We start from the raw sequence: 11,334 nt of genomic DNA, 5'->3' as shown, positions 1-11,334 counted from the left end.
TTCAATCAATTACATACACGTTTAAGAATTAATGCTTAAAATGATCTTTTGACTATGTGACGAGGTTCAATTTGATCCTCGATCATTAATTCATCAAAACTGATTCATTAATTATGAAAAATGTTTACTTATTTATTCATTCGTTACATATTTCGATGACTAAATTAGATAAATTTTGACATAGTTGTATTAAGTGATATTGTGATAGCCAAAACAAATTTTAAAATTACGATATAATTGAGAGACCATTTTGAAAATTATGCCACGTTTAACATTTAGGAATACAACTACATACACAATGTATAGAATATATATATTTATGACATTTTGTTTTCTAATTTAATTTGAAAGCTGTATTGGAAAGCAACTACACAATGTTGTTTTAGAGCACGTTGGGTGACCCAATCTGAGACCATAATGAGACATTTATATATGATTTTGTGGCTTGGTTGTTAGTTTACTAATTAATTAATACTAAGAAAGAGAAATGTATTTCAAAAAAAGAAAGAGAAATGTCATTTTCTTGTTACACTTAAGGGCAAACCTACCTAGCTGAAAAATAGCTGAAAACTGAAATTTGAAAAGCTATTAAGCTAGTTGTTATGCTTAAAAGTGTATGGTAAAATTAACTTTTTGATAAGCTGATAAATGTAAAAAGACTAAAAAAAACTTCTTCATAAAATTTAAATAATTTTAAATTTAAATAGGTTTGTTTACATATTAAAATATAAAATAATGAAATCAATATATTTTAATAAAATATAAAGTAAGAACATATATTTAAAAATATATAAAGTAAAACAAAATGTTTATAGTTCATAAAATTATTTCATACAAAAATTAACGTTCAAACACACAAATGTCAAATTGAAATTACAACCAAACATATCGAAGAGAAAAAGTCAAAAGGGTTTTAATTGGTAGGGGTAAAGGATGTAATTTATTTAAAATAATAAGGATGAAGATGGAAAATAAAGTTATGAAGCTACTAGCTTATTTTTGAAACGCTACTCTATATAGCATTTCAAAATAAGCTCTTATTTTAAACTACTAGCTTATTCTGTGAATATTAGAAAACATAACTTATAGCGTATTAGTAGTTTAAAATAAGCTAGAAGCTCTTAAATAAGCTCTACCAAACAGAGACTAAATGATTCAAATTTTTGGAGATTAATCCTAAAATTCACAAGACCCGATTCCTAGAGCGACTGCAAAGGTAAATATCAAGTTACGCAATCAGTTCACTGGTTAGACCTTAGTCTTTATGCGCATATAACGAATTCAATCTACACCTTGTATCATCTTAGATTCATAGATCTTTTTTCCACTCATCTTAGATTCATAGATCTTTTTTCCACTCATATTTTCAATGAGATTTGAACCCACATTAACAACTTCAGTGATGATATAAGTCAAACCACAAAGCATTATACTTTTAACCCTTTCATTTTTTGTCTATTTATTGATGGATTTGTCATTGTCATATGACCTGCTACAGTACTACGCTCGTATAAATAGATATTTTGTTAGCCCAACTATCCAAGTAAAAAAGAGAAAGGAAAAAGAAAAGAATAAACAAAAAAAACACACACACAGAGAAAGTGTTAAAAGAAGAAAACGAAGAAAACGTGCCCAAGCAATACCGATGGAAATAGACTGAAAAATTTTTATGTGGACCATGGTTCACACAATACTGAGTGGACAATAAAAAAAAAATTTAATATATGAAAAATACATTATTTGCCTATTGAATGTATATTATATAAAATAATATATGACATTTCTATATTCGTGTTATATATTGTGTCTAGGTTATATTTTAGTAATGTTCTATTTGAGTAACTATCTTATCACTGAACTAATATATGACTGTTTGATCAGTAAGTGAGTTAGAGATAAGACTTGGTGCGGAAGTTAATTAAACCAAACAGAAATAAAAGACACATGATATTGTTTACCTAGTTCGATACAATCGTATCTATGTTTAGGGGACCAATCACCATCTGTGAGTCCAATCCACTATCTCAACCAGTCAATCATACAGATAGTAAAGAGATCACGAACTCAACCCAATTTGCAATATATACCTCACAAGGTAAGTACCCAATTTGATGAAGCTTATAGAGGATTATTGAGGCAGAGATCCTTGCAATCAGCAATCCAAAGAGTCCCTCGTTTGAAGATCCACGCTGAAGCTGTCCAGCTCACTAACTCACCCACCACTGCACCACAGTTGTATGGAATACGGTCCACAATTCAGCACAATGAAGCTTTTCTTCTCAATAAGTCTTCTTAGCTCTGAACTTAATTGATTTAAGAAGATAATGATCCGAAGAATAGACTATTAGACACACATAGAAGGAGCCTCTTGATATAAAGTAATATCTCGTGTGTTAAAATCATAAGGCTGCATCGTCCATCTATTATATAGTGGATCTCCAAATCTTAATTAGCAAGTAATCTCCTAGGGCTACCTTGAAGACACGGATCACTTGCCATTTCTTGGTTTAGGAAAAATCTGACTTCATTAAACTTGGTTTCTGAAAACATCAATTATGGAAATTGGTCCGCCGATTCTAAAGGTAAGTCAGTGAAGATTATCAACAAGTTTCCAAATCTTACTGGTGCAGAATCTGTTTTATCAAAGACTTCATCAGTAGCACAATCTTCAGTACTGGTGTAGGATCTGGGGATGGTATTGTCAGAGACTTCTTCAGTAGCGACCTACACCTATCTATTTGCTACAATATAGTGAATCATAAAAATAGAGTTTACAATAATAAACACTAACAATATACTTTCATTATTCAAATAATTTACTTTTCAATATGAATACAATATTAATTTGTTGTACATTATTTGATTGCATACAAAATAATGTACTTTCTAATAATGTATTTTATGCACACAAATAATGTACTTTTTATGTGTACCATGGTCCATAGAATAATGATTGAAAAAGGTTGGGTTGAGCCGAGTTTAAATTATACCGTGCACCACAGTGCACATAGCAATGTGCACCACGTACGTAAACGACGTCGTTTTGAGCATTGTAAACTAACCGTCCGTTTTTTTGGAAATAATGTTTCCCGTTTCGGCCGATCTCTGTATTTATGTTAATATTCTGTGTATTCCAAACAATCATTCTGTGTATTCTAGGCAACCATTCTGTGTATTTATGTTAGTAACACATGTTGTGATGTGTTTGTGCATTCGAATGTTTAGGAGGATGAGTTCTGTGTATTTTGTGTCAATATTCTGTGTATTCATGTTATTAACATAGGTTGTGATGTGTTTGTGCATTCAAATATTAGGAGGATGAATTCTGTGTATTTTGTGTATTCTGGGCAAACATTATGTGTATTCTAGATAATGATTATGTGTATCATAGATAGTGAATTCACTGGAGTAATTCGCGTCCGCGTCCGCGTCCACTAACATCTGTGTATTTTGTGTAAATATTCTGTGTATTCTGGGCAAATATTCTGTGTATTCTAGGCAAATGTTCTGTGTATTCTAGATAATGATTATGTGTATTATAGATAATAAATTCCCTGTAGTCATTCGCGTCCGCGTCCGTGTCCGCGTCCACTAACATCGAAACGACGTCGTTTACGTATGTGGTGTACATTGCTATGTGTATCGTGGTGCATGGTATAACGATTGTGTAAGATTAGGTATGGACTTGCTATGAAAAATTGATGACTGAGCCTAAGCTTGAGTTTGTATATGTAGCAGGATTTTTAAGGCCTAAACTCGAGCCTACAATACGTGCGATATGGCTAAAAAGCCTTTTTAAAGGTTTATTTAATATGTAGGTCATTAAAGAGACTAGACTTTAAATAGATTTTGAGTCTATTTAAAATCTACATGTTATACACTTTATTAGGTTTACATAATTGTAAAAATTAAACCTAATATAACAACAATAGACAAATAGTTGCAGTTCTAAGCCACAACAAGTGTGCAAGTAGTGATCTGACAACAATAATCATTGCATTAATTCAACTTTATTCGTCCTCATTTCATCGCCTGCTCATAAGTATCCTGCATTAATTCAATCTTATTCTGCATCATCTCATCGTTTGCTCATAGGTATATATCATGCATTAATTCAGCCTTGGTCTTCCTTATTTCATCGCCTGCTCATTTCATTGCCTTCTTACTCATCTTTCTTCACTTCATAAACTTCCTCACTGCATTACCTATTCACTTTATCGTCACTCTTAAGATCAATTGCTTTGATTTTTTATTTTCATTTTTATTTATAAAACATTTAATCAGATTATATAGTCATACATAACCAAACATCAATGTTAGTAATCATTCAAATTCAACCCTAGCTATTTACCAAACATGAAAAATACTTTCACCAAAACCCTTCCCAATTATCAAATATTAATTTCCATTATGATTCCCATTCCCATGTTCCTACCAATTACACCCTAAGAATTTTGATTAACTAAACTTTTGAATAAAACCAATAGATAATCGGTATTATTAATAATCTCAAATCGATCAAAAGCAATTAACTGAATTTTTTCAGTTGAATTGATTAACCTAATCTAGTAATCTTCACCCCAATTTGCTGATCTAGGCACAAACCCAGAAATTTAGGTTTCCCCCAGGTGATGGCAGGTGTTTATGTTGAAAGGCAGGAATGGGCAAAAACAGCTAGAAAGAAGATTATTCAAAGTAAACAACCCCAATTTGAGTAGCAAATTAAATTAAGTTTTGTTAAGTAGGAACAAAGCAAAGTAAAAGCAATACGATCAAGTCTGATCTTTTATTATTTTATAATACATTGCTGAAAAGAGCTGAGATGATTGAAACATAATAATTCAAATACAAGCACACATGCATTGGACTAGACGACAGCTAGCCACAAGCAGCTAGTTGCCTCATCAGCTCCAATTTTATTCAAACCACACTGAATAATTATAGAATGGTCTTCATCAAGCTAGAGAAGACTTAGCTTTAATTTATTCAAACACACATGCATATATATGCATTAAAATGTCTTGTCGTTTTCATGATCGTCAACGATATAATTCCCGTTGGGCAGCTGAACCATTACTCTATCTTTTATGTCAAACCATGCTATTGGTATACCATACTTGTCATTCAAAGCATCCTGATACTTATTAACTTTGGCAAGATCAAAGTCTCCGATACGCTCAAACTTCCCTTTAGACGTCTGGTATAAATCAATTCCATGCATATAAAGCATCAAGTCGTGATAGTTGAGGTCCTTAGGCTTCAAATAGTCGGATTTCTCAGATTCAATCTGCAAACCCACCCCCACTTCTTCGTAAGGTTTTTTTGAATCCATGTTTTCACCATCTTTCCATCCAAACGGCGGAAGTGTTGGAACTTTATCATGGACGTCGGAGATTCGCAAGGCTCGAAGGTTTTGTTGATTAGAGAAGGCTTTTTGAAAATTCAGATCCCCTACTTTGGGGCTTGCATACAAGAAAGCAGTGACAGGAATAATATCTTTATTATTGTTGTTGATTGGATTGGCAGCCAGGTCTACTGCGTTTAGTGTTGCCATGGATGCACCCAAGCTGTGTCCTATCACGGTTATGCTAACTTCCTCGGCCTTGTATAACTCAACAAGTCTTTCAACTTCTTCACGAATCTATATATATAACAAACAAACAATTATCAGCTAACAGCTAATTTACCAAACACATTTCTATAATCAGCTAATTCTATAAACTAATCATACTCTCTAACCCAATCAGCTATCAGCTAATTTAACAAACAGGGCCATAGTATAACTCAAGTCATGCAACTTCTTCATGAATCTATATATATGTATATAGCAAAGGCAAGTGAAGTCAAATTCTACAATACAAATAAAATAAAAACGAAGCTATATATATATATATATATATATATATATATATATATATATATATATATATATCATGTTGAAAAAATAACTAGGCACTCCTCGAGTGCTCCCGGAGCTCTAGCCCTTAGGATGCCTAGGCGGGATCAATTGGGGCCTAGGCCCTATTGTATTTTTTTTAATTTGTTTAAGTATTTTTAATTTTTTATACACTAATAATTATAAATTATATAATACTTTAATAGTTAATACTAAAATATTAAATATTAACATGAGTAGGTTATTTTGTTAAAAACTATATTGTTTTGCGGGAAATAACCCATTAAAAAAAAGAGAAAGAGCAATAGTTAATTGACCAACTAGGCGGCATAGTCGAGGTCTAGTAGGCGCTTAGGAGGCCTAGGTTGTTAGGGCCTAAGCGGCCTATGTGGTGGTTAGGAGGCTTAGGCGGTCGCCTAGCTGGCCAGCCGCCTAGACCACCGTTTAAGGTGATACGCTAGGCGGTCAATTGGCGCCTAGTGATTAGTCAGGTGTAGGCGGAATTTTTGCAACACTGATATATATACCTCATCTCTAGGACTCTTTCCATCATCTTTATCGGTGGTGGTGGTGTACATAAAGTACCAACCCTCATGCACCAGAGGATCAGGGTTTTTGGGAAAGATTAATGGCGCATTAACAAAAAGGAATATGGCATCATCAGCCCACTCTAAGGGTCGGACTGTTCCCCTCCAAACAACCACAATGTCTCTTCGTCCTAAAGCAAATTTTCCTTCATTCGTGGCCACAGCAACATATCCAATCCAGTCTGATTCCTTCCAGAATGCTAATTCAGATGTTGCATAAAAGTATTTGGTCACTTCATATCTGAAACATACAGTAAAGCATGCATATATAACTACTACTAGTAGTACAGGGTGAAGAAAGAATGAAATTAAAGAGAGTATTTATTTGTACTTGAAAGGGTTTCCCCTGACAAGTCCTGTATTTTCAAAGAGGTTTGTCCTGGCGTATCGTGGCATTCCCACATTTTTGGAATCTGAATCTTTTATGAAACCATCGCCTACGGCTTCAATCATGGCTCCGTAGTGAATGAGGTAGCGGCGGAGATCAGAATCCAACGGCTCCAGTAGATCTTTCCAGTTATCACTCCCACTTAGCTCCTTCCAACCATGGTTCCAAATGTTCCCAATCCCACTCCCACTCATATTCAATTCTCTCTCTCCTTTTTTTTTTTTTTCTATGGATTTCTGAAGAAGTAAGTGGTGCTGAAACTCCCCACATACTCCCCCTTTTTATACACATCGCCCGGCCATTCCGCTCGCGCTCCTCGTGTCAGCGAATTTTACTGTTCATTAGACGACCATATCAAGAAATCGTGGATGGGCAGCCAATTTTCAATTATGATTAAAAATGTATATTGTATTTAAGGGATGTACATTATTTATGTAATGTATTTTCAGTATACAAATAATTTATATTTAGTATATTAAAATTGTACTTTTTGTTGTCGTCCACACAACATTATGTCGACCATGGTTCACACAATAATTTGCCAGTCCATAATGTGTGGACCATAAAAATAATACATTTTTAATATATTTTTTAGTATTAAATGTGCATTATTTATTTTAAAAAAAATGTGCATTATACAAAATAATTTACTTTTAGTATATTAAAAATGTACATTATATTCAGGGAATGCGCATTATTTGTATAATGAATCTACATTATATTGTACAATGTACATTCAGTACACAAATAATGTATATTTAGTATATTAAAAATGTATTTTTTGTTATGATCTACACAACACTATATGGATCATGGTCCACACAATAATTTGCCGCCAATTTTAGTGTTGTCAATATATTATGTGAACCATGGTCCATATAATGATTATTTTTATACAAAGTAGGTTGACCCACTATATTTTTTTGTTTATTTTTTTGAAAAAATATATAATTGAAAACTGAAACGCCTTTGTATTTAATGACGCTTAAATTATTTTGTTGCTAGATGACAAAAACTGGTCATGTCCCATTAATACTATGACCAAAAGTGGATGTTTTGAAAAAAAATAAGTTAATACCCAATATAGTCCTTGACTATATTACTATAATGGTTTTACTCAATTTAGTCCTAAATGACTTTTTGTGCTTAATTTAGTCCTCGACTTTGATAGTTTTACACAATTTAGTCATTTGTTAAAAATTCTGTTAGTTGACTATTAGAAATAGGGTACTAATGGTAATTTCACATCCTTTATCTCATTTGGGATGATTCCTTCTTCTTTCCCTTATTAAGATACAAGCAAAAATACAAATTTTTGTACCAAATCAATTTCAACCCTAAATAAATAAATACAAAGTAAATAAATATTTGGGTACGAAGATTTACATTTCTGCATGGGTCTTAATAGGGAAAGAAGAAGGAATCATCCCAAATGGGATGAAAGATTAGAAATTAAAAACCATTAAGACGACCTTATTTCTAAACGTTCACTAACATATTTTTTAATAAAGGACTAACTTGGGTAAAACCATCAAAGTCGAGAACTAAATTGAACACAAAAAGTCATTTAGGACTAAATTGAGTAAAACCACTATAGTCGAGGATTATATTGAGTATTACCTCAAAAAAAAATGATTAAAAGTGTACTGCACCTATAAATCTAAGACAAAAAATGTAATTAACTCTATTTATAAATTATTAATAATATAGAGGGTCGCTAGTTTTGGGCTTGTTTGGCAACCAGCGTTTAGCAAATTGTATTAGCGGTTAACGAATATCGGATTGTGTTAGCGGGTTTGACTAATGTATGTTTGTAAAAGGATGTTTGGTAAAATTAGCTGTTTAGATTAGCGGTTGGTTAACATGTAAAATGACTGAAAAGGTACAACAACAACAACAATAATAATAAAGGAAAAAGAAAAAAAAACAAACAAAAAAGATGTGGGATTCCCACATCGAAGGTTAAAAAAGAAGGGGCGTTCCCTTATAAAGCAAATTATTGTGTGGATCATCGTCTACATAGTTGTTTGGACTATGAATACAAAGTACATTTTTTTTTTCAAAATAAACAAGTTAATTCATGGCTGAAGCGCTTACAATTAAGATCGATCGACTTCCCTAGCAATGCTACAAAAAACTTGAATTCTTTGGATGAACTTAAATCTTCTTTAATGATTTGGTCAAACGAATAGTCTTACACACCACCTGAGTATCTATTTCCATTCCTTCTATCCATTGACAATATCTCCATCGAGCTGAACTGCATATCATAGTTCAAAGGAGTCTCTTTTTCATTGTCATGTTTGTCACCCAGGAAGAGATTCACATATGTCATGACTAGTTTTATCGTTTCACGCTTTATGAAAAAGAGCTCGCCAAAGTAAACGAGAGGAAGAAACTCGTCAAAACAACGAGAGGAAAAACACATAATTGCAAACAAAATTAAAACAGTAAAACAAAGCAAATGGAAACAACAATGCGAAAATAAGAGAGTAACAACCGGTAACCAGAGAAGACAATGTAGGGCGGACGCTGTCTAAGGTGGAGATGGCAGTAGGGGAAGACGATGGGACGCCAGTAGGGATGGCAATTTCAATCCGCCCCGTGAATATCCACCTGAATCCACCCTGCGTGGATCGGGTTTTTTTGGGTGATAATGGGTGATGGATCGGGGGTGGGTCTTAAAAAAGTAAACCCGCGGTGGGTCGGGTTGAATTCGGGTTTTATGTACAAAACCCGCCTAGAACCCTACCCGACCCACCATGTGTGTGTATGTATATATAAAATAGTAAAATAAGTATTAGTATGTAGTTTATTATAAAAGTTTCTATAATTTTTGAAATTTTTTTTACTATTTTATATTTAAACTACTAAGTTTATTTTTAAAAATTAACAATTTAGTTATTATATTTGGATATTTTTATTATTTTTTTGTTTTAGTATAACTAATGAATTTTTTTTTATTTTATTATGTGTAAGTAATTTAAATATTAATTTTTGAAAAAAAAAATTAACAAGATGATAAGTGGTGGGTACCCGTAGTGGGCACCCGCATCAGGTGGGGGTGGAGGTGGGTTTTGAAAAAATCCACCCGATTCGGGTTGGGGGTGGGGGTGGGTGGAGAAAATATAAGGTGGATCGGGTGATGGATGTAGCCCTCCCCGACCCACACCCGACCCATTGCCATCCCTAGACGCCAGTTCCGATGCGCTTGCTTCACGGAGGCGGCGGCCGAGTTAATAACCAGAGACGAGAGAGATTAGAGAAACCAATAATTTTTAAAATTTGAAATATATTAATCTATTATGCATAAAATATAATATAATTTCTTAAAATTGGAAATATATCAATAATAATTTCTAAAATACACAATAACCCTTCAAATTCAAAATATATTTTAAAAAAATTATTCTTACCGATCGATGTAGTAGCTGGCGACTGCGGCAACGGACGCGGCAGCGACGGCAAACGAGGCTGGCAATAGCGGTGATGAACGAGGCTAGCGATAGCGAGGAAGGTCATGGTGGGTTGTGATGGGGACGGTTGCGTCTGGCTATAATTGTCGCGGCTGACAGCGGTGCGGAAGGTCGTAGAGGCGGTGGGCGGCAATGGAGAAGATCGCGGAGGCGGTGGTGTGATCGGTAAAAAGAGGGATTTATTTTGAAGAGAATAGAAGAGTAATTTGTTTGAAGAGAAGGGATGAAATTTGCAAATATGATCGGAAGACAAAATAGCAATACGACGTCGGTTTCTTCGTCTAACCGACGTCGTATAACTCTAAAATTATTTGTTTTAAAAGGTTACGACGTTGTTTCTTCAACAAACCAACGCCGTAACCTAAAAAATTGAAAAAATAAGTATAAATATATGATGTCGGTTTGTCTAAAAACTGGCGCCGTATAATTATGTATTTTATTTATGTTTTTATTAAATAGTTACAACGCCGATTCGTTAGTCTACAAACCGACGTCATATAATTATGTATTTCATTAATTTATTTTTTATTAAATAGGTACAACATCGGTTTGTATACTAACCGAAGTCGTAACTTTAATTAAAAAATGTTTTAAAAAAATAATCATATGATACAACGTCGGTTGTTTGAAAAAACTAATGTTATATGTCTTTAATTATAAACGATTTTAAATTTTTATCGTGGTTTCGTAGAAAACTGACGGTATATAAGTCTGTAGTATATTTTTGAACACGTTGTGGCGCATTTAGAGCACTAAGTGTTAATTACAAAATTCATACCGCTACGCTATGAGAATAATGGTTCTGGGAATGATATTGTTATTGATCCATGATGATGATGTTAAGTAAATAATGAAGAGATCGATGTATTTATAAGGATACCAAGAGTGCTAGTCAGGATAAGAATGGTGAATGGTAATAATTCTAATTCAAATTGGTCACTGAATGTAACCTGAAAGTGCAATTAGGTCTCTGAACGAAAAAAAAAA

General features: G+C 33.4%; 1 protein-coding gene across 1 annotated transcript; it reads right to left on the bottom strand.

Annotated features, from left to right (window-relative positions):
• Positions 1 to 4,758: 4,758 nt before the first annotated feature.
• On the bottom strand, positions 4,759 to 7,127 carry LOC116020353 (phospholipase A1-IIbeta-like). The gene is made up of 3 exons (XM_031260834.1): positions 6,815 to 7,127; positions 6,424 to 6,724; positions 4,759 to 5,641 (listed from the first exon to the last, which is right to left on the bottom strand). The coding sequence occupies exons 1-3, from the start codon at positions 7,063 to 7,065 to the stop codon at positions 5,012 to 5,014; spliced, it is 1,182 nt and encodes a 393-aa protein (XP_031116694.1). The 5' UTR covers positions 7,066 to 7,127; the 3' UTR covers positions 4,759 to 5,011.
• Between the last annotated feature and the right edge of the window lie 4,207 nt (positions 7,128 to 11,334).

This window comes from Ipomoea triloba, chromosome 1 (genome assembly GCF_003576645.1).
Source record: "Ipomoea triloba cultivar NCNSP0323 chromosome 1, ASM357664v1".
Taxonomy (NCBI): domain Eukaryota; kingdom Viridiplantae; phylum Streptophyta; class Magnoliopsida; order Solanales; family Convolvulaceae; genus Ipomoea; species Ipomoea triloba.
This window is presented reverse-complemented; position numbering and strand designations above follow the sequence as displayed.